The sequence below is a fragment of the Cygnus atratus genome, chromosome Z, assembly GCF_013377495.2.
Source record: "Cygnus atratus isolate AKBS03 ecotype Queensland, Australia chromosome Z, CAtr_DNAZoo_HiC_assembly, whole genome shotgun sequence".
Lineage (NCBI taxonomy): Eukaryota > Metazoa > Chordata > Aves > Anseriformes > Anatidae > Cygnus > Cygnus atratus.
The window spans coordinates 12,925,001-12,950,005 of record NC_066396.1 but is presented as its reverse complement, the minus strand read 5'-3'; the positions used below and the strand labels follow the sequence as shown (position 1 = coordinate 12,950,005).

At 36.0% G+C, this 25,005-nt stretch overlaps 1 protein-coding gene across 7 annotated transcripts in view; it reads right to left on the bottom strand.

The window, feature by feature from the left end:
• The window catches only part of NIPBL (NIPBL cohesin loading factor), a 166,613-nt gene that overhangs the window by 49,985 nt on the left and 91,623 nt on the right, over nucleotides 1-25,005 (bottom strand). For 4 of the 7 annotated variants that reach the window (XM_035563746.2, XM_035563749.2, XM_035563748.2 and 1 more), the window contains one exon: nucleotides 11,141-12,718. The exons of the other annotated variants lie outside the window; for them this stretch is intronic. In XM_035563746.2, the coding sequence (XP_035419639.1) occupies nucleotides 11,141-12,718 (1,578 nt within the window). The remainder of the gene's footprint in view (nucleotides 1-11,140; nucleotides 12,719-25,005) is intronic. 7 annotated transcript variants of the gene reach the window in all.

Sequence of the window (25,005 nt, the reverse complement as noted above, 5' to 3'; positions counted from 1 at the left end):
TAAATATCCACTGACTCAAGACACTTGTCTTCTCACCAGCAATTCTTGACAAAATAAAACACAATTAAAAAACAGCTAGCGAACTTCAGCTAAAACGGAATTAGTCTGTAATCTTCTTCCCATATTTAGTAAGCTTTTCAAAGGGTCTTGACGTGTAGTAGAAAGTGTTCTACAAGCACTAATATCTTAGTGAATATATTTTTTTCCTTTCTTTACATATGGCTTAAAAAATAGAAAGGCACAGATCTGATTCAAATGTTCAGCATTACTTTTTGTTCACAGCTTGATACGTGGCTTCAAGTTTGTTAAACAACCTTTAACTTTAGCTAATACTTTCAGAAACCTAATCTTTAGAGGGATCTAAGCTCATTTTGCCTTGAATTTTTTCAGCCAGGTTGACCTGCCTGATTCAGGTAAATGTATCCATTACCAGCATTGCCTTCAAGAGAGGAAAGGCAATATCATTATGGACATTTATTGGATCCATTCAATATGGACAGCAGCGCTACATTTTGACACAACAGTCAGTGTATTCAGACTAGTTTCACCCAGCTTGATGCAAAAATTTCAGACAAGCAGGTATGGAAAGGAAGTGATCCTTGCTGATGCACTAGAAAGCCTTCCAGGATCAGAAAGGCTGTTCATACCATTAAATCAAAACCAATGCTAATAAACTCTTATCTTGTTTTGATAACAAAGACAATGACTTCTCTTTACTTTCCAAAATAGGGAAAACAGATATATAGTTTACATTTTGGTGCTATTTTCTATGAACTAACCAGCCACAAAGATTCAAAAACAAACAAACAAAAAAGCTACTTCCATAACTATAAGAAGCAATTAATAGAGTGGAAGCAATCAATACCAGGCTTGTTTATATAGATAAATGGCATGGAGCTGGGACAGGGCAGGTGCAGGCTGAGTGTCAGGGAAAGGTTCTGCACCCAGAGGGTGCTCGGGCACTGGGACAGGCTCCCCAGGGCAGTGGTCACAGAATGAGCTGCCAGAGTTCAGGGTGCGTTTGGACAACGCTCTCAGACAAAAGGTCTGATTTTTGGGTGGTCCTGCGTGGAGCCAGGAGTTGGACTCCATGATCCTTGTGGGTCCCCTTCCAACTCAGGATATTCTACCATTCTGTATTCATAATATCTAAATGACCTGTTGCAGATACATCTATTGTGGCAAATTAACAAGTGCTTGAAGAAAAATGGCCCCTGAAGTTAATTTCAAAACTTAGGTTTATGTTAATGAAGTCTTTTACATAAGTTAGTCTCCCATATATATTGTCTTTTCAATTTTTGTGTAATAATTGGTAATAAGCAAAACTTAGAGTTAATACAATTTCATATTTCCAATCTCTATATACAACTTGCATTTTAAAACGTAACTTTTCCAAATATCAAGACATTGTATGAAAGAACACAGAAGAGCCAAAGAGGGAACAATGCCACTTGTTTGGGGTGGGGATATGAATCTCAGCTTTCATTTCTCAGTGTTCAGAAATTTAAATTTAGCCACTCTCCGCATTCTGGGACTTCTACACTAATAAGTTGTCATACATTTGACATGAAAAATGAAAACAGACTACAAATAAATTTTTTTGGCCACATGAGACATTACCTGACTACTGGACTCTTCTTTGCTGATGACTAGTATATTCAGTCTTGCTGTTATTCTACAGAGGCCAAGCTTACTTCCCTTACATTCCCTCTCTGAGCATTTGATAGATGATGTTCCAGTGGTTTTAATATGAACTGAGGCTTTGGATTTACCTCTTTTATGTATCACCAGCTTACTTTCTTATCATTCTCAAGTCACCCTGGGTCACTGCAGTAACTACATGGATAAAACATCCTACATTAGACACATATGCAGGAAGGAAAGCTGTTTCTTTGTGGCCTAGCTCAAACAACCCTCAAACTCTTGTGCTAAATTGAATAAAACACACTGTTACTCCATAATAAAACTGCCTTCTTTCTTGTTCTTGGATAGCCGTATCATTGTAACTACAACCGTATAGACTCACAGCTTAATTCTATTTTGGATGAAGAGCTAAAAGAAAAAAGAGGGTATGAAAGTACCTCCCCACTGTACAAAGATGTTTGGAAAACAAACACCCTTTAAAAATAGTTAAGTACTACTAGAGTATAGCACTCAGGCACTACAGTGCAAAGGGACACGTCACCTGTGAGTGATGAACAGCTTACAGGTTGAAGCTGTAAACTTTCAAATATCAGTGTGCAAATTTAACAATATCCTTTCCACTGCTATTTTACTTAAAATGCTCCACTATGTTCTTTATATGGTGCACTGAGTCCTTGGTAATCCAAGTCCCTCACCCACTGGCTTCACACTCCTCCATATAATTCTGTGCCCAAGACAGCTTTAAGAATGGAAGAGGAAACACAGGCAATAGCAGCCCTTTTCTCAAGGAGGAATTTAAGGCATGGGGAAAATACATCTGCTCTTAAGACAGAAGTTCCACTTTTATCTTGATACTGTATCATCAGCTGAAAAACACATAGCCAAGATGAATGCTGACCAAAAATAATCTTAGTAGTCCATTTACTTCAGTGGCTTTCATCTTTGCTATCCCACTCTATATTAAAGTTTGTGCAAGTGTATACAGCTATATGTTTTAAGCAGGATATAGACCCTCTATCATTTATTTAACCTCACCTTTTGACTACATACACGAAGGGACAACACTTGAGATCAGCACACACACACAGATGGAGAGCAGGAGATTCAGATCCCTCACTGCCACTGCCCAAGGGACTTACAGGAGCCCACAGGATTCTCTGCTGCAGAGGATCTGGCAGGAGGGAGACCTAGTGCCAGGAAGAATTATAGAATCATAGAGTCTCCCGAGTTGGAAGGGACCCATAAGGATCATCGAGTCCAACTCCTGGCACCACACAGGTCTACCCAAAAATTCAGACCATGTGACTAAGTGCACAGTCCAAATGCTTCTTAAACTCTGACAGGCTTGGTGCAGTGACTACCTCCCGGGGTAGCCTGTTCCAGTGTATGACAATCCTCTCAGTGAAGAACCTCTTCCTGACGTTGAGCCTAAACCTCCCCTGCCTCCGCTTGGCACCATTCCCGCGGGTCCTATCACTGGTGACTACAGAGAATAGATGGGCGCCTTCCCCTCCATTCCCCCTTGTGAGGAATTATGTCCTGTACCATTCCATAGAACCTGCTTGAACACATCTTTCAAAATAATTTTTCTTTATCTACCCTAATAATGACACAAAGGGAAGGTTCCCAGACTCTGGAAGATTCTGAAAAGATTCTCTGGAAGATTCTGAAAAAGGAGAGGCTCAGTCTCCCTGTTAAAATTCCAGTCCTCAGCTCTGGCGTTCCCCTGTACTCTGCTCTGGTGAGGCCGCACCTCGAGTACCATGTTCACCTTTAGGTCCCTCATCACAGGAAGGACATCGAGGCCCTGGAACATGTCCAGAGAAGGACTATAAAGCTGGTGAAGGGCCTGGAACACAAGTCCTGTGAGGAGCGGCTGAGGGAAGTGGGGTTGTTTAGTCTAGAGAAGAAGAGGCTCAGGGGAGACCTTATTGCTCTCTACAACTCCCTGAAAGGAAGGAGAGGGGAGCTGGGGGTCGGCCTCTTCTCACAGGTAACTAGTGATAGGACTAGAGGGAATGGCCTCAAGTTGTGCTGGGGGGAGTTAGGTTGGAAATGAGGAGTCATTTCTTCTCAGAAAGAGCAGTCAGGCATTGGAACGGGTTGCCCAGGGAGGTGGTAGAGTCACCGTCCCTGGGGGTGTTTAAGGAGAGGTTGGATGTGGCGCTTAGGGACATGGTTTAGTGGGTGACATTGGTGGTTGGGGATGGTTGGACCAGATGATCTTGGAGGTCTTTTCCAACCTTAATGATTCTATGATTCTAAATGGGACCCATCAGGCTGGTTGGTCAGAGAAAAGCCTGGACAAAGCAACTGAGTAATTCCACCATATATTGGAGGTTATCGCTGCCCCCAGCTAAGCCCCACAGATTCAAAAAGGATTTTGTAATAGTACAAAATACTCTTAGAAGCAAGAAATATTTTTTGATGCAGGGAAGAGATTTCCAAAGAGCATGCTGAAGGACACAGGCAGAGGGCAGGGAATACAGCCAACACATCCCCTCCAAAAACTGCCAAGAAGCGTCAGAACTTGCATTACCTTAGTGTCAATGATTACCTCAAGCTATCCAATTGCTGCAGCAACTATATCACAAGTTATTTTGTTCCTTTTGCTATTAACTGACTTCTCATCTTTATAAATTCATAAAAGGAACCTAGAAAGGTCTAGTTTTGAAAGATGCTTTACGAATAATACAGCATTACTCAGAGTAACATGGAGCAAGATCAGCAATTGAAATAAATGCAGTTCTGCACAAAGAAACTCACTTTTATGAATGAAAGTTGTGAGGGAATTACTTTTCCAAAATAGAATTTCACTATCGTTGCTTCTGAACATAGGCATTGAAATTTAAGCTAACTCAATATATTGTATTAAAAAGTTAAGGTGTTTTGCACAGATGCAAAACACAGATTTTTTTTTTGTTTTGTTTTAATTACTACTGTTAATCTTTGGAATTAGAATCTATGGTTGATGCACTTTCCTAGCTGTGTATATTGATCAATTTAAAAACTGAGCCATGGGGCCTCACCTAGGAAAAAAGACCATTAAATAAAATAAAGTTACATCTCCGAATTTTTCTTCTCATAAAAGAAATACTCCCATTTAAGCAATATAATACAAACAAGATCTTTGCAGAGAACAAGCAAAACAAATGCCGTGATTTCTAGCTGCTTTTTGACTATAGGTACAACAAGATCTGCTTTTATCTTGCACTAATGTTTTTAGCCTTTACCGCTGAAAACATCCCAGGAAGCTACTCTTGTTTTGCTTCTTCAAAGCAACTTAATCACAATAAAAACAACAGGCTGCTGATGCTTTAGCTTTTAATATAAAATACTGTTGCTTAGAAGATAATAAATGTTGATTAGTAGATAAAAAAACAGTAAGTATATTTAAGAAACCTTTATTTGACGAAAACAAGAATTCAGTAAGTTGAAGAAAAAAAGGTCTCATCCTTTTCTTATGTTCATTCTTAATGTACCCACAGATCAAAAAGAAACTGCAAATTTCAAGTTAACAGTTCACATTTTCTTGCACAAAAGCACTCACCTAAAATGAGTGAAAATGTTGAGCAGCTGAGAAGTTCATTTACCAGAAACAAATGTGGGACTTTCCATTATTTGCTTTTTGTCAAATTTACCCTTTGCTTAGAAGAAAATTCAACCCAAAGATTTTGATAACATATCCCTGCACATAAACTGAGAAATAACATCCTTATTTAGATGTTTAGATAAATGAACAAGTCTGCATTGCATACTGCACTGCATACAATGTTAACATCAGATAAATTGCTGGCCCTCATTTTTCCATATTGCAACGTATTGTTGCAAAAATTATTTATGGAAAGTAACTTTAGCTTTTCCCAGAAATAAGAGGAACCTGATCAAGCATCCAAGCCCATGAACCAAAGGCAGTTTCAGACTTTCAATGAAGAAGGTTGATTGCTCTGACAAAATTAGGTAACTTTGACACATGTAGTAAGAAGAATTTATTATCTTTCAAAAGTGAACTAATTAAATCACGCACTCCTAAATTTCCAGACAAACCATGGTAATTTTGATGAACAAATGTATGACCAAATTAGTAGGTTTGGTGAAGTTTATTGTTATTGTTAAGAACTAGATGTGCAATATGTGATGTTCACTTTTGTTACCCAGAGAAGACTTGAGAACTATGAGCGCAAGAATCAGAACATTTACCTTGGTGGCAAATATAAAAGTAGGAAATAACCCAAGCAGCCTCTAGGCAAAATGATGTGCTGAAAATATCTCCTATCATACTGGTACCAGATCAACACAAGAAAGCACTCCAGTATGCAGCTGCTGAATTTATCCAACATTTATCCAATTTATCCAAGCTTCTGAAAAACTAACACCAAAACCAAAGACCCCAGAGAGTATGTACAATGCCAATATGCATCCCAGCATACTTTTCAGGAGAGGACAGATACAATGCCCCAAAAATGATCCATTCTGGTGCAAAGCATGCTAAAGAACTGAGATCTTTCTAGGCTATTGGATTTAGCTCATTATATATAATTTGTTTTTGGCTTTTGACTAAATGATGCCTGGAGTATTTTTCAAATTGTAATCCTGTTTACAAGAATGTAAAGAAACAGAAAAAAGACTTAGGGCTAACAGATTCTTGGTAAACCCAGCACATCTTTAAATACTTCTAATGCTATGAGGAACAGTCAGCTGCACTTCCAGTCTAGTCAAGCTGGAAAGCACTGGTCACTATTATATCAGGCAAGATGAAAACAGAAAGACTGTAGAATTCTTATGAAAGTGATACAGTTTTTCTAAAAATCCAGTTAACTTTAGAGTTTATGAGAAGCTTCAAAGTCTTCAGCTCAGAAGAATTATGAAAAACTCCTTGCTGTAAACCATGAAACATTGTCCTTTGCTTCTCTGAAATGCTGTATAACTTACAAGAGAACTTGAGAGAAAATTATAATTTGCTCAATGCACCTAGCATCACATGCAACTTGCAAGATGCTTAGTGGTTTATTATTCCCTTGTGCTAACGCAGCTTCTACCAGGAACTCCAAGACAGTGATCCCAAATTTCAGATCTGTGGAATTAGGGACTTTCACAATGGTAATCTTTACAAAAGTACAGTAAGTACTCTAGTAAGTAAACTAAGTTGCAGCATTTTCTTTTCCAAAGGAAATATTATTTTACTGCTTGCCTCACTGATTTCAGTATGTCTGTTTCAGCATTGAGACTGCTATTCTGTAAATAGATTTGAGTGAACTCTTAATTTCTTGATGTGTTAATATCCACAAGCTATTTTTCTCGAGGGTTTACCTATTTTGTCTTTATACAAGTCCTATACACGAAGGATTTCAGCAAATGTTTAAAATTAATACTCCCTTTTTGTCCAGTTTTCAGCTGTACTAGAAAATATTGGTGAGTAGCTCTGCTGCGCTGTCGAGAAAACTGTGAGAAGAGGTACAAGTTGGCGCAATGAGCCAACACAATGTAGATACAGTTTTTCATCATGGAATATTCGCCTTCTTGTCATTCCTATGTAGAAGATGAACACCTAATCGATCACTCAGCTTGACAAGTGACACAGTTTCCAGCAGTGCTAGAACTCAGAGATGAAGCAGCATATTACCCAAAGCCATAGAATGTTACATTGCTATAGCTTATCACTGACTACAAACTGTAGTTATTATAGGTTCTAAAAATGTCATTTGAATTAAAAAATAGCAACGAAGTGCATAGGCATAGAACACAGGAAAATCTAGAAGCATTGTTTTAGCTCTAGGACATGAAGATGATTGAGCTGCAGTGAAATTTTTAGTTGCTCCTGTAAAAAATGTATGAAGAACACCTCTGAAGAAATAGTAAATCTTCATTCAAATTTCAGAACACAGCAGCAGAGAATGCAATGTATTTAGGAAGACTTGCACTGAGCAATCAAAACCTGTCTTCACAGTTGTGTTGTAGAGATAACGAAATCCTACAATAACAATCTACACAATGAAGGAGCAGGATGTGGTATTCGATTTTTTTTTAAAAACCAAACTTTTTTAGATGATACTTGAAGACCCAAATGGCATTTCTGCACAAGTCTTAAAAACACACACTCTTTTGCCCTAAACTAAAACTGACATTACATATGTACTGTTGATTTCGGGAAGCCAAACATATAATAAACCACTTCAGCCATCTCCTTACGCAGAGTTACATTACTCATATCTATTTCATACTCTATTAATATTTTTTCTTGTCCAGAATACATTAACTGTGAAACTGGTAACAGCTCCCATATATCTGACCAGTATAGCTATAAGAAGCAGCAGAGAAGGTATTCATTGAAGCTCTGAAAAAGAAGGACAGCACACACAATCTCACAATCACAAACTTGAAGTGAAAAGTTCCATGGATCTCTTACAATATATATTTGCATTAAAACCAGGATAAATGGCATTCACAGACATTAAAACCAGAAGAAAGAAGTGTTACAATTCATTCTGACCTTTACAAAACAGACCAGCATAAGACCCCTTAAAAAAAAACAACCACTACGACAGTATTTCCACAACTTTCCTCTGAGACAGAGTGCACCTTTCAGAAAAGTGTTCAAAGATTGTAAGAGAGAAAAATGTTATTTCTCCCTTGTAAATGTCAAAAGGGACTGTCAGAATGATTCAATCATTAACAGTCACGCACAATGGCTACCCATCCTATTCATTTAATAGCTTATAAAATTCCAAACCTGTCTATAAAATATGTTAAAAATATTTTAAGTCTTTTTACAGAATAATGAAGGCACATGCACAATAAAGACATGACTTTCAAATTTAAAATTTATTAAAACTATATATAAAGTTATATAGATTTCTGGTTTACAAAACATTCACCTTAGCTTAAAACAAGTGATTTTCCTGAGTTTTATAATGAATTGGCACTAGTCCCTTAAGACAGAATGACTATATAAATGATGTTTTGAACTAGCTGAACTAATCCTCTTTTAAACCAGATTTAAGCTGAATCACAGCAATGATGTTGAATGTGATAATACCAGAAGAAGATATTTTCTTGTGGAAGGGATGGATGACAAAGGAAAAACAAAGGACAAGAAATAAAAGCAAGTAAGAGAAGGAAAGAAAAATCAAAATATACTAAGCTATATGAAGTAAGAGGGATGGGAGAAGAAGTGAAACAGTGATGCTAAAGGCAACACCAGAAAAGGTTTGCTACAATCTAATAAGAAATAAGGGATGAACTAAATAAAGAATGCTTATGAATATTACTTTTCCTAGTGAATTAAAATGTTTATAACTAAAAATGGCAGAGTAAAGCAGTGAACACTATTTCTCTGAACTGGAGTGAGGACATTGTGGAACTCACTTGAATACTTTCTGTATCAGTCTGCTGTTTTTTGATAAGTAGACTTCAGCTTATAATAAGATAGCTTTATGTATTAGGACCCATTTCAGACACTGGAGTTGACCTAATTATTTAGCATAAAATATCCTAGGAAGTAAGTTATCAGGAAGTTGGGCAAAAAGTATAAAATTAAAAATACATGTGAAAAATATGAAGTTCAAAGACACTTTCTCCAAAATACGTCTGAACATTCAAAATTTGACTTGTAAGAAAATGTAGTTACAACATTATTCTCTCCAGGAAACCTATTTCTAGTATCTTTGTAAGAATCTTATTCTGGATACAATAGCAGAGACTGACAACACATTATTATTTTTTTTTTCCTGGAAAATAAGTCCCAAGTTATTGCAGAATATGTAAGAAACATGTATGACTTCTCAAAACATGAAATACACAAACTTTCCAGAAAGGTTATAAACCTAAGTTTGAAATGAATGCATTGCTCATGTGTGCTACAGCTACTAGAGTCATGGCAATTGGACAAGTCCTTTAATCCTTTATGCATTACTGAAACATATTATAAAATAACCACATACTCTAGGCTACAAAGTCTACTTCAGAAACATTTTAGAAAGCATGTATGCACTGTATATAGCTCTGAGGGAGCCAGAACCTCTAAAAAGTACTAATTCTCTGCACATAGAATTGTATGAATTCATAGCTTTTCCTTTTGAGGACAGCACTGAATTCCATCTCTATCAAAAACATACAGGTTTCATGCAAAATCTTTAGATGTAGCTGACAGCAAAAAAGTATCATAATTTTATGTCCAACTTCAGATAGCTATTACTGTTAGCAATGGACATCTTGCCTGTTCTGAAACTCAGAAGGAAGAAGGGAAATGTTCATATTTTCAGGATTAAGAGAAAATATTGCTCAAGGAGGTTCATATTTTACCAAAAAATATGTAATACTCATATTGAATTAAGTCTTTAAAAGTCAATACAATCAAGTTAGTAGAAAACAGATTTAGCACAATAAATGCTTTATACAAAAATCAGTCTGTACCCATGCACATAATCCATTATACATCCACAAAGTTGATTTCCACATCACTTATCTACATTATTTCTTAACTTTGAAAAACATTTTAATCTCAAATTCATGAGCAATGTTATACCTGTAACTGCATTCATAAATAATCCTGCATACAGCTGCAATCCTCTCCCCTGCCACTTGTTCTATTTTTGAGACATGACAGCTCTGTAAACACAACTATGTAAGAAATGTAAATGCTTTAAATACTAAACATTAAAAAAGTAACCCTGACCAGTTAGTAACATTTATTTCACTATGTGAGATGATCTACTTCAGTTTGAAATCAAAGAAACCAAAATTATAGCACAAAGAAGAAAAGCGATCATGTAAGAAGTGATGAATCTGTAGAAGCAACAACCAAATATTAAACCTACAAACTATACTAAAAAATATCCTGTCCATATTACTAACTTAAAAATGTCAGCTAGTCGTTTACCAATTCCATTCCTCTTTCCACCTACAGTGGACCTCAGAGACAATGTCTAAATTCTCCTAAAGACAAAACCTTTTTGTAAGTTTGTTACACAGCGTAAAGTGTGGAGGCTCTCCAAAAGTGTGTTGTATTTGTACTGTAAAAGGCAGGTCATATTTTTTAACTCTTGTTATTGCTTATTGTAAAACATTTCTTGGAAAACCACAGTTCAGTCCTCATTAGAAATGTAGAAGAATAATCTTAGGGCTTGCCTAAGTAGTATTTTCCACCACTCCAGCTATGGATTTATTTATAATAGTATCAGTCCCTTATACAGACGCACTTAAAACCAGTTTAAGTAATACATTTATCAGTTAATGTTTAACTAGGTAAGTTCCCAGACTAACTAATGTAGCTGAAGTACAGTTTAAAGCCATTTAAATGTCCCCACATTAGGTACTTGCACCAGAGTAAATAAATCATTTCACTTACATTGGAGGAGGATTTTCAGTAATAAGCTCTTAAATGAGTTTCAAAATCAAGCATATAAAACTTTTCTGTTTAATTTCTAACCATAGGACTAGCGAATCTAAAAGAAAAGGAGTGTACAAGATATAATGCAATTAACAAAAATAATCTTACCTTTATTAGATTTGGATGACTTGTTCTTGTTAGGTTTAAAACAAGAGCCCCTTGATTTATCTTCTCTATCCTTAATAAATTTCTGCACATCATCCAAAGAAAGCTTCTGAAGGACAACTACAGGCTTAGCTCCTTTATTTAGATCTTCAACTAGCCCAATCTTCTCTACTTTGTCCTTATGTTCACCTTTAAATTCAGTTTTCCTTGACTCCTGAGTGACATTGCCATCTTTATCACGCTTGATTTTTGGAATGACAAAATGTTTTAATGCGCCAGATCTTGCCCCCAACAAATAACTGGGAAACTCTGCTTTATTGTCAGCAGGTGCTTTATTACTATCTACTTTACTCTTATTACCATCTGTCCTTCGTTCATCCTTGCTGTTAGGTGATTTAAAACCAGGTTTATCAGGTCTTGATTTACTAGAATCTCCTTTACCTTCCTGTTTAATACGAGGGCTGTCAGGCCTTGATTTCTGATCCCCAGAAGAAAGCCTTTCCCTTGATTCACCAGACTCATGTCTAAGTTTCCTTTCAAATTTCTCAGTTTTTGAACCATCAGATTTAATACCATGCTTAGAATCATGCTCATTTTTGTTTGAGGATCTCAAATACTCAGGCCTTCTAACCTTGGATGGATCTCCTCTGAATTTCTCTGACTCACCCCTGTCCTCAGACTTTTGTTTTAGGCTATCATAGTCACGCCTTGGTGTATCAGAAACCGAACGCCCATCAGGCCTTTGTTTTGCTGGATCTGGTCTACTTTCAGATTTTATCCTTGAAGGATCAGATTTCACATCAGGCTTATGCCTGGATATTTCAATTTTCTTATCTGACAATGGTTTACTGGAGTCCCTCCTATTATCATGTCTATGTTTTGGCGTTTCGGGCCTGCCTTCACTCTTCTGTTGTTTTGGCGTTTCAGGCCTGCCTTCACTCTTCTGTTGTTTTGGCGTTTCAGGCCTGCCTTCACTCTTCTGTTGTTTTGGCGTTTCAGGCCTCTGTCGTATTTCCTGTTTGCCGTTATTTTGTTTTCCCTCATTTTGTTTCACCTCCATTTGCCTGCTCTCATTTTGTTTTGCCTCTGTCTGTCTGTTATCATTTTGTTTCAGCTCCAATTGTCTTTCATGTTTGCTTTCATTTTTAACTTCTACTTGTTTGTTCTCATTGTGTTTACTTTCCAACCTTCTGCTCTCATTTTGCTGAAATTCCATTTGTCTGTTTTCATTTTGCTGGATATCTGCCTTTTGACCCTCAAAGTCTGTCTTTTTCCTAAAGATCTCCGGATGGTTTTCAGGTTTAAGTTTAAGAACTCCAGCAGCATCTTCTTGGGTAACACACACAAACCCATCATTATACTGCTTAATTTCTTCAGGCTTTTTGATGGCCTCCAAATCCTGAGTTACTGTTGCCTGAGAGTCCGCTCTTCCTGCTTGCTGAAGATCAATACTAACCATCAACGCTGGCCTGGCCCCATTTCCTGCAGAACCTGTCTCCTGAGAAGCTGGTCTACTTCCTCCAGTAGCACCCCCAGCCTCCTGTGGTTTATTTTCTTGTTTTCGCTTTTTCAGAGGTTTATCTGCAAATTAAAAGAGAAAAATCATAAATGATATATGTAGAAAGAGAATAGATGTTCTAGCAAAAATATCCACTCCCACAAATCAATCCCGCTCAGCATGTATGTGCACGCACAACAAAACTCATTGGATTTAAAAGCAAGAATAGAACTTGTCTGGCCAATATTTTTAACACATTCATTGATTACTGTTCATTGTCAGTCTACCACAGGTGCCAATTAATCATCTTTAAAAAACACCCTCAAAACACATGAAATCCAAGTTCCAGAAAAATTTCCAAAAGAACCATCTAATAAAGAAGCTGCAATGTATAATGGCAAAAAGAAGCAAACAAAAAATTTAAGGTTGAAGCAAAAGTCTGCAAAGACAAACTTCAAGTGCACCTCTGTAACTGCTTTTTGATGAATACTACTGCAAAATTTTCTCCTCTGCAGATTCAGCCTGCTTCATTGTACATGAAATGAGCAAGGATCTGCAATGATTAAGCCAAAGGTTCTTCTTGCATGGTTCAGTGCCTCAGTTGGACTTCATGCATAGTATTGCCAGGGAACACAGGACCAATGTACAAAAAAGGATTAAAGTAACTCCAACACTCCATGCTTCTCTGTGAAGCAAAACAGTACACTAAGAGTTGGAGCTTATACCATAAGACATATATATTAGGTGGGGGTCCAATACACACTTAAAAGTTTGAGTAATTTCCCTTTGCAACCGTAACACTTCATGGATAAAATAAAAAGTTCAGTGATAATTTTTCGTAGTGTCAAGAGCTTTCTTCTGCAATAATCCTTTCAGTTTGTGCTAAAAAAATCATCAAGATTAGAATACAGAAAAATAAAAAGTGAGCCAACCACACATGTTGTAATTTGGTAGAATTCATAGAAATTAAAAGCACATGAAAATATCAAAAAGAATATGTTCTGTTCATTTCAACTATGGGCTATTTATTTTCCCAACATGGTACTATAACCTAAAATTAATTACTGCTGTTAAAACTAAAAGTCCTGCCTGCACTAAGGCCTATATTCTCATTTGTCAACTATCACTATGTAATTTGTTTAAAAACAAAACCAAACAATTACTTTCTCTGTAATCAGGGAATACGATTTTAAGTCTAAGGAATGACTACACATAGGTTAGAAATTCTGTTGTAACTCTATTGTCAAAATGTCCAGACCACAAATACAATATAAGAAAAATAACTTATTTGGTGCCTATATTTGTGGTGCTCTATCACTAGAGGCAACTGGTTAGCTCTCTTTTTGGGAGCAGGTAAAGTGGTAAGGATACAATCAAGGAAGAAATAAACAAACTCTAAGAGTAAAAAAACCTCTCAAATTGTAAACCAGAATTATAACACGATTTCTAATTTAATCTATTTGCAGAAGATTCTTTTTTCAGAACAATGAAAACTTTGAAGGATCATCTCTGAAATTAACATTAGAACACAGAAACCAGTAGTGACATGGTCAATTCCAGTCATGTGAACAGGCTTTTTTTCTCATCATTCTCATTGTCAAATCTATTTGCACATCGCTAACTTTCTAAAACTCCAAAATTATATACAGTATTTAATGGCTAGACAACAGTAAAGATAGATACAAAAACTCTATGCAGAAAATGGTCAACTGCAAATAATAAACTTTTCAAAATTCAACAAAAACGTGTAGGAAAGTCTGCCAATTTTATGACAGACATGAGAAGCAAAATAAATTTGCCACATGGAAGGTGAAGCTTTTTAGCACAGAGATTTTTACTTTTTCTGTAGAACAACAATTTTGGTATTCATATGAGAACTTATATAGATAAATTTCTCTATACCACTGATTAATTTTATTTTTTTTAAGCCTTCATGCATTGACAAAAACCCTTTTTCTCCCTATGACTGAGGCCTTTGACCTCACTAAACTTCATGGCAGATGTCAGGAATGTGAGGAAGCAGAAGCCTCCGAACTGATAGGTTTCAAATTTGAATTTCCCTTTCCCTTTATTTTTTTTTAAATACACATGCATACACACACATCACTACCTTATTTCTCAATTGAAAGCTCCACAAATTTTGAAACACAAATTAAGAAACTTGTGTTTCTTAAGTCAGTCTGTTTCTTCATTTTAACTCAAAAATATCAGCCACACCGAAAAAGTACCATATAGCTCAGATGGTGGATCTAACAGTAGCCTTTAAGACATTACTGTTACCAGTTATCTGCCCCATTCCTTTAAGAGAGGTTATCACCTGTAGCAGAAGGGAACACACATTCACATTTCCACAAGTGTGTTTCATCGTCCAGAGCATCAGCTTTAGGCAATACTGAAGATGTTTTGCATTAACCTACCAAACTGAACAAGTCAGCTAAGAGCCAAGCAAATGTTTCCTTCTGCTACCCTTACTGTGGGAGCAAGGCAGATGGCCAGGAGCTGTGATGCCTTAAACTGCTGTAGCTGGATCAACCAAAACTCACCTTTCAGAGCCCTCATGCTGAGGGCTCCAAGATTAAACAACCAAAACAATTCAGGTAGGACCACTTTTCATTCTTGAACTTCCATAACTGACCAGGCTCAAAATGCTGCTCATCTTCCTCATCCAAAATGTCAACTTGTAAGTTGAGAACATATAGACAGATGATCACATCACAACTTGGCATATTCCCTCTAAACACAGAGCTCCTTTGATGGACCTTCTTCATTTCTCTTGACAACTGAATACTGACATTATAGTATGTTGTTATATCCACAACCTGTTGTGTTCTTATCTGAGAAGAAAAAGATGCCTTCAAAGTTTTCTTTTCCTAAAGGGCAAGGTGATTGCAGACAGAGTTACAGATTACTCACAGATTTCTTCATATTTCCAGTGCATCTTGATAGTGAACTTCAGAACAAGACTTGGTCGTTACTGTTTTGCCTCTAAGAGATTTCTGGATCTAGGACAAAAAAGCTGGCCCAAGTATAGGAAAATATCATACTGAATTAGGGCATAGAAGGTAGGATGAATACATAGTACCACCATCTTCATTGAGTATAATGAAAAAAATCCATTGAATGAGCACAAAACCATTTTAAGTTGCCACAACAGCTGCAGAAATATGAAAGATGAAAAACACCATTGTTGGGCTTCAAGGGCTTCATCAAATCTTGGACTTGCTTTGAGCTATATAAGAATAATCAATAGAGTATTGAGGAGAGAATAATTAACCTCTGCAAACAGATTTCTTCATGTCTTCTCTTTTACAGTCAAATAGATGCAAGTTTGTATAAATCTACCTTGTTAAGGCAAGAGTCCCAGGACCCAACAGGGTCTTGACGAACATACGAACTTAAGAGGCTTAAAAATATCCATTCAAATACACTTTGTATCCTCCACGGCATAGTTATCCAATCTTCGTCCACTTCATTCCACAGACAGTAGACTTTCTTTTTATTATCAGGAACTAGGACTTTATGAAAATATCAGACCTAGGTTCAAAGCTTGCCACAATTCTGAACAGGTATGCTGACAAGCTCTTGAGACCAATCAAGTGTGATCAGGATCTTTTTCTCCAACTCTTTGTAACAGTTTTTCTAACAAAAGGAATATGTAGTTAGCCACAGAAGAGCTTTCTGACTGTATTTGAGACTGGGCATTCAAGTTTGTTTTCAGATTCTTTTCTTTCTAGAACTATTTTTTTCTTTCCCCACCCATACCCCAAGAATGTAGATACTTCCAAAATGTTTCCTTGAGCAAATTTATGATGGTTCAGAGTACTGTCTGATCCCAGTTATTTTCCTATGTATGCATCTTTTTGGTTTGGCAAATCCATACAGATGTTCTCTTTACATGGCAGCATGCTCACCAAAATGCAATAAAACTTGGCATTCAAAGCAAGATTGTAAGTCACCTCATTCTAAAACATAGTAGAGATGATGTGTCAAATTAAATGAGTCATAGTGGTGCAAGGAACTAAACATTACAGGAACCACAAGTTTGAAATTAAAAAAAAAGTTAGCTGGATTTCCAAGTGGTTATGTCTCACCTGTCCTGTTATGAACAAGATTCCTGCAGATAGGTGTGACCTTCATCTTTGGAAATGTCTATGTGTCATCATTTGGTGAGTACTTTCACGTTTAGAAATTGTTTAATTACTAAGGAACATTTGCATAAAAGCAAATTGCACTGGAGTAACCACAGATATCTCCAAATACATTTCTACTGAAACTACAAGTCGACCACATGAAGAACCTCCATCCTGAAAACAGATAAAGTTGGAAGCTGAGCAAATGTTAGGGACAGAGGCTGGATGAGGGGAGCTGGAATAAAGAAATTTCTCCATTCTTCCATTTAACCTGAAATCTTTCCAAAGCAGCAGTCAGAACATCACTAATGATGAAGACTCCAATGTTTCTGCTTCCTTCGAATCCAACAATTTTCTTAAGTACTAAATCAAACTCTCTCAGCAAATGAACAAAATAGGACAATAGCCTAAAGTCTTCTAGAACTTCATGTTCTAGCAAATTGAAATGGGTCTTCTAAAAAATACCTGTGAAAAGGTAATAAGTCCAAAAAAAGAACCACTTGGATGCAGAGCTTTGTTTTAGCAGAATGGTAACATCCCACTCTTAATACTGTTTTGTAGACACTGAAATCCAGAAACTTCTGACTGATCTTGAAGAAACAACAGTTAAATTATCACTTCCCTATTTACACCGTGTAAGGGATTCACTTGGAGACTTCAGATCACAGATGGTTAAATGAGTATGTACTCCTCTTCAGAACTACAAAGAAGATTAATCCTCAACACTGAATTCTGGATGAACCATTTTGATGACTCCAGTACAGACTACTATTTTTTTTTTTTCAAGCATAAAAATTTAGTCTTACATTCTTACATTTTAAATTCTCGCATTCTTTAGAGATCACAGGGATATGCCTCCATTCATTTGAAATGCCACTGATTTGCATTATTTAAATCAACAATGAATGCATTTATTCCAAACATATCAGTCCTAAATGGTTATTACTTATTATCAAGCCTTCAATTTTTGAACAACTTCACAGACAAGTGAGCCAGAGGTCAATTACAACTTTATCTTATTTAGGCTACCAATCAAGACAGTTTTCAGCAAACAGCACACAACCATACTCTTAAAAAACAAATCTTTTTTTTTTTTTTTCACTGACAACTGTTTCACTTTTCCTAGTTATTTTTCACAGATCTCTTCAAAGGTGCCCAAACACCTCGTCCCACCAACCAAAAGTGTTTTGCAGACCACAAGAACCTAAACCACTCAATGCAATCTGGCTATAAGGAAGTTTTAAATATGAAATTACTTTAATGGTACTGATGAATGACCTGACAATGGTGTGAGGGCACTCATTTTCTGTTTCTACTTCTTCATAAACATTCAGTGCTACTGACCATGAGTTTGCTTTCACCTCACCTCCCCCCTAAAAATTTGTTCCAAGAACCAGAAAATGAACAATTAAAGAGAACCCTTCCAATCAGTAGAAGAAATTCCCACAGAACTACTTCCTCCCCTTGAAGGAGAGACTGAGCAAACACAGGTCTGCAATTTTTGTCTCACTACTTGCTCCTTTACAGAAGAAACTAAAAGGACTCAGGGACGATCTTGATATAGGAAGCCTTTCAGAACTGAACATAATTCCAAAGGCTCCAAAATTAACAGAGACCGAGGAACTTTCAGCTGCTATCATTCAGAGGAAGGGATTTCTGAGAAACTGTATGGAAACAGATGTTAATTTTTAGCAGCTCGTCAAAAGACTTTATCAAATCTCCGGTCACTGTGCAAAAGAGAAAGCCCATCAGGAGGGACATGCAAACTCTTTCAGGACAAAACACAAAAAGATTAAAGTGGGCTCTGACATGCCTTACGGTGTAGCAAACTTCAGAATCTCCATTTTTGTAAAGTTTGGCTCATTTTCTTACGTATGAACATAATGTAATTAACACAGCTGGAGAATGAAATATGATCTTAGGAATCTTTCTGCTTAAGGATGTCTTGACTCATTATGCTCTGTCTACTAGAATAATACTGAAAAAACTAATACAGAAAATAAGAAGAATTGAACTGCAAAAGAATATAATGAAGCATCCACTCTTCTTTAGAGACTGAAAACCATAACTTAAATTCCCTGAATTTAATTTTGCTTTTACAAATAATATTAATTTATGTATAAGGTAGGTTTTTCTCATACAGATGCTGGGTATCATGCATGTGATTACTTTGTAACGAATTATAGTTTTCTAAATTCAGTTGTTAGAAAAAGAAAAACTGAGCAAAACCTGAAGTGCAATTACTTTTGAAATACACAGCAGAGCACTTAATTTCACAAGAAAGAAAAAACTGGTTTAATGAAAAACTACTTATTTTATGTATCAAAGATTATGATGTTGAATTAGTTTTTATTAATTTGTATGAACAACAAACTTTAAAAGTGACCAAATGACTTTAAAATTTATTAGTGAACATTTTAAATCTCCCTTTCAGATGTTGACTTCATTCTGACATCATAACTTACATTCAAAAATATGTTCAGCTGACTAGACCCAGTAATACTTATGTAGTATGATCATGGAAAAAAACCTGCAGCATCATAGGTTGATGTCAGAGTGAATTAAGTGACTACGATCTATAAAAGTGCTGGGCTTGAACTCTTTACAAGCTTTATTAATTATACATGCCATTTCTTTATCAAGAGTTAAATCCAACATAGAGAAACAACTATCTCAGAAGGAAATAAAGTCATTACTGTGTAAGTAATGTTACAAATCCTCCCATCCACTTAACAGGTGCAATCAAGAGCACATGCTATATGCAAATTATGTTTAATTTTGTAATCTTAGTTTATGCTATAGATAAAATCAAAATAGACTTCCTACTCTGTGTATTCGCTTTCATGTTACATAAGAGCACCAAATAAAAATAAACACTTTTAAAAAAATATATAAATGCATGTTTCACTCAATCTGTTTTTCATTCTTTAAAAATATATATAAATACAAAGTACTTTTTCCTAGATCGATGGAAATTTTCCAACACTTTTTTGCAATTTCTCAAGATAGAAGAAGAATTTCTTCCTCTTCCATTTCTTAAACATGTCTGAACACAAAACAAAAGAAATCTCTTAACTATAGAAACTGAACTTGATAAACTGCTTTTTCTTGGGAGAGCCAGTTTCATCTATTGCTTAACACTGCAAAATGCAGACCTACCAAAAGTTTATATACACAAATCATATAATATATAATTCTCACATTATCCTACTACATCAAGACACAATGATTTAAATTTTACACTGTTTCCTCTCACCTTCTTGTATTAGTCACTCTAAATTTCTGCAAGATTACTATACAAATACCTACACTTGTATCTCCAGTTTTAAGAAAATAAAAGCCCTATAATGCATTTTTGGAAATTAATGGTAATATACTGGTTATAATTACACATTGTCATTTCATTCATTGGCTACATAAAATTAGACATAAACAAACTATTAATTCTTAATAGTGTTCTAATATTTTTCTCTTCAGGAGACTTTGGGGGAGATGGGGAAAAGGGAGAAAGGGAGAGGACCTGGTTACGAACTTAAAAGGTAAGAGAAAAATGTTACTTACCTATAACTGTAGTTTTGATAGTTTTGCTCCGGCAGATTCACACTCCTGGGATGTGTGTCTCTGCTGCTATGGGCTTGGAACGAACTAAAAAAAGAAGGGCCCACAGCAGGCATCCAAATGCCCCCTGACTGATCCAATTATTGGAAATAAAGTTATTACAACTTCACTTCCTAATTCAAAGAATCCAGAGTAAGATTCCAAATAACTGGGTGAAGTGGATCCTCAGAGATAAAATATGTAGGGGAAAAAAACACAGATACGAATAGGTTTGTCTCATTTAAAAAATGCTTCTAATGCTTTTAATGCTTTTCGGTTAAAAAAAAAAAGAAAGCATTAGCCTCCCCGATAAAATGGTTAGTGAATAATGATTTCTTGACTATTCTCACAAACTCCAGAGAACAGTGCCTTTTACAAGTAAAACTCCTTAGTCTCTTATGACTGGTGAATTATACAAAAACATATTTGAAGTGGCCTAAAATCTAACAGAGAACACAAAATAATACTATATATGGAATATCTCAAATAAATCTGAATTTTAAAAAATCTAAAGCAATTTGAAAAAGAGTCAATGAAAAAAGATGGTTTCCTTTCTATTTTTCAAGTAATTTTCAAGGTTATCTTCCCTTTTCCCCTTTTAAAAGGCTCAGGCTGTCTTTTAACATTAGTATCTTAAATATCTTGTATTTTTGATTTGCAGTACACTTTTTTTTAGAAACATGAAAGACCTTGTGGTAGAAACTTTGAACACAAAAATTAATTCAGTAGCAAGTCTAAATCTTGAAGAACAAGAAGATCTTATTGTAATGTTCTGGGAAAGGTTAGATGACTAGCTTTGAACTACCTAACTATGCACAAAAATACCCCATTTGTATCTGAAAAGCTGCAAAGCACAAGTTAATACAGAAAACTGAGGTTACCAGAAAGCAATTTCTCCCTCAACACCACCCACCTTGCCCACAAAGAGAAAAGGGTTTCTGAGAAGCACAGAAATTCATGGGACATAAGTTTTTAAAACTCAACAGGATTTCCTGTACTTTCTTGGAGTAGTCAACTTCTGAATGTGAACTAATTACAACTCCAGTTAGGTGAACAAATGGATTCAGAACACCGATCTCTGCTCGTTTCGGAAGCATTCAAGAGCACCAAGTAGTACAGGAAATGGGACTAGAAATGGTGATTAGAAGAGAAGGAAGTGTACATTTCATTGCCTGTCTAAAGAAACTAGATCATAAAAATACCTTGATGTACCTAAACTGAGGATGCTTAACTTCTGTTGATTGCTGTGGGAAAAGATCATCCCATTCTGTATTAACCCTTCAGAATCATCCACACCATGGCTGTTCTTTTCTTCTACTCAGATAATATGAATCTTGATACTTGGATCTACCTGTGATGTTATACATCTTTTCAAAACAGATGATACAACCTAGCACTGATTGAGAACTTGAATCGGATGAGAATATAGCGGCTATTATGGGGGAGTGGGGCAACAGGAACTGAAGACCTGAGACATGACATGTTCCAGGGACTTATTAGTATGGTCTGAAACTATTAAACATAATAGGCATATTAGAATGAAACCTCTGGTGTTAAGAGCCTTGCTCTTCAAAATCTCCAATTATTCCTTTCGTTAACAGATACAGAGAAGTTACTTGCAAAATTAATCAATACAGAGAGACTTCCTCGATAGAAAAAGTAGGAAGAGGAGGTAGAATATTGTCCTTCCACACAGAGGTCAAGGACAACACTAACTTCTACAAAAGTTTGTTCCCCTCTATCATGATGGAAAGACCACATAATCCACTTAATCCAAGAAATCAAATAGACCAAAAGAACAGAATGACAAAAACAGAGCTCTGAGAGGCACTCAATTATGGAGGCAAAAGGTCTACATTATAAAATCTCTCCTTACACATTTTTGATAGATGTTAGGTAAAATCTGCCAGATTTTGCACAAGTGACCTTTTCACTTTTTCAGAAAGCAAAAGCATGACAGTCAGGTTTCAGAAAGATATACTACTTTTTGAAGACGACAACACTTCAGCAAAACCTGGTGTTTCACCGCTGGGCTGGAGATTGCCTCCCACTTTTAGAGACCTTGTTTGGTGGAACATAAAAATATTCTAACAGTTTTATAAGAAATGGGGGGTTATATTATAGAAGGCACTGTAATTTTCAAAGGGCTCTGAATCCCCATTTCCCACCTGTACCGAACATTACAGAAGATTAGCATTAAAAAAAAAAAGACCTTAGTATTGCCTTAGGCAAGTGTAGCTGCTGTATAATTTTTGGCAAGAACTCCCAGAAAAAAATATTTCCACCTCTTCCCTGGACTAAAACGTTCCACCATACTTCTGGTTCCAAACATCAGAAAACACATCATATCTATCTAAAGCCTTACTATTTAAAAAGAAGCATCTGAATGCCTTTGATGAAGCATTGTAATGCAGAGATTTCATATCTGAAAAAAATGGTCTGAAGAGACCACTAACCTGCTATTAAAACTTGACCAAGTACAATTCCACTCGAAGTACTTTATAGAAGACAACAAAGAATGCATACACAGAAAGTGTAATGTGGCTGCAGTTACATTCCCTTTCCTCAATCACAAAATCAGCAAAGATGCTTTCATGCAGATTTTAGCATGTGTTAGCATCTAAAGATCTGTAGAGGGATGCTTGCTATGTATCAGCTAGGGCTACGCCTTCCTACTTTAATTAGGCTGAGTACACGCTATAGTTAATGTTATTTTCTGGACATAATATGATCTGAAGATACCTTGTATGTACTAACATGCACAAATGCCTTTTTTTTTTTTTAATGCAGTAAGCAGCTTCTCAAAAATTCACGACATATTTAGGGGCTATTGGGTGTATTCCTAACAGACATGTTTCCATAGAAACCATAGAGGAACCTTCCTCCTGCAGTCACACCAAACCAAATGGCTATAATTAGAACAATCTCTGAGCATACCAACTTCTACAAACTTAGAAGCAATGACAAAAGTGTTACCAAAAATAAGAATCGTATTTCTCTAAGGTATCAAGTTTTTAGTTAATCTGACATGACACTGGTAAAAATTCTTCTGTTCTTATTCATGATTGGAACTTTGGCTGCCAAAGAGAAAAGAGCTGCTGTCTAGGATAGAGGCAATTTAACACCAGTGAATAAATGGTGATCATTTGTCCCAGAATCAGGCAGCAACTCCTGCACCTGATCCATAGCAACTGCAGGAACTCGGAAAGAACTGAGACCTGGCAGAGGATGCAGGCAGAAGTGAAGCATAAGACTGAAATCCTTATTTGGCAAGATGCTTATCAAGCAGTAATCAACAGGGGAGAGACTGCAATACATAAAAATCACTCCTTTCCCCCAAAACAAACAAATCAGTCTACCCATGGTTATGTAATTATGGTAAGCAAGCTTCACAACTAAAGCGCGTAATTTCCTGAAAGCCAGAACAAAAAAGGAAGAGTGTTTCAGGCTTGATCTAAGTGTTTGAAGGCTACAGTACACCAATAAAAAAATACACCACATTTTTCCAGATGTTTCTCAGCTAAAACATGTTGCAGAATCTACCCCAGCAGTGCAGAAACACAAGTAGCTTTTGTAGAAACAAAAGTATTAGGAGACAAATCACAAGCTCTCCATGACTAAATTTAAAGTTAGTCCAAGAGATGTAAGCACAGCAGCAAAATCCTCCATTTCATTAAATCAACATTAATGAAGTAGAGATCTCTTTTAAGGTGAACAACCAACTTTCTCCATGGATTGACAAACAACTTTTTTCTAACATGACTTGTTTTAGTTACCAGTTAAGGAATATCTATAGTTAAACTTTTTAGTAATCTCAGTAATTATATTTACACGCACTCACAAACACACATACTCTTTTTTTGCAGACATCTTTTAAAACAGAAATAAGATCTTTGAATAGGGAGAAAATGTGCTCTCTCTGGTGGTTAAAAACCCAGAGTGTACGTAAATACAGTTGCATCCTTGCGAGTATGTCCAAAATTGACCATTTTCAGCTGTGAAATTCCAAAATTAGAACATGCTCCATTTACACTTCTGCAAGATTTTTCTTGTAAGTATCTAGTAAATTAGCATTATACTATAAAAGATTTTTTCTCAGAAGTTAAACATAGTGCAGAGGAAGCTTTTGAGAAATACTTATGTTAACATATCACTACCTACTTTATAAAAACACATCTTATTTTCAAGATATACATTTGGATTTTGAATCCATTTTGAGATTTTTGAAGCCTAAAGACCATCAAACCAGTTAACAAGAGCAAAAAAATTAAAGAGGATAGATTCAGCGAGGTCAGTTAAGTCAACTAGTTTAGCTACTGAAGGGAAGAGAAAAGTTTCCAGATGCTCATCTGGTTCTGAGTTAGAGACCATACAGATATGTGGTAGCTCTCTAAAACTTCTAACACCTACATAATAATAAAAATTCAGCTGAACAAACATTGGATACAATATAGTAGTATATATTAACCAACCATTACAGTGCCTTTAAAAGAATAGATGTGATTTTAATCTAACACTTCCTTCAAATGGGTTCAAATAGGATATGAATAGATGGGGATAAAATTTTCACCAATTTTCTGAAATTAGGCAGCATACATAGTTAATGAATAATTCAACTACCACAGCTTATTACAAATTTTGAC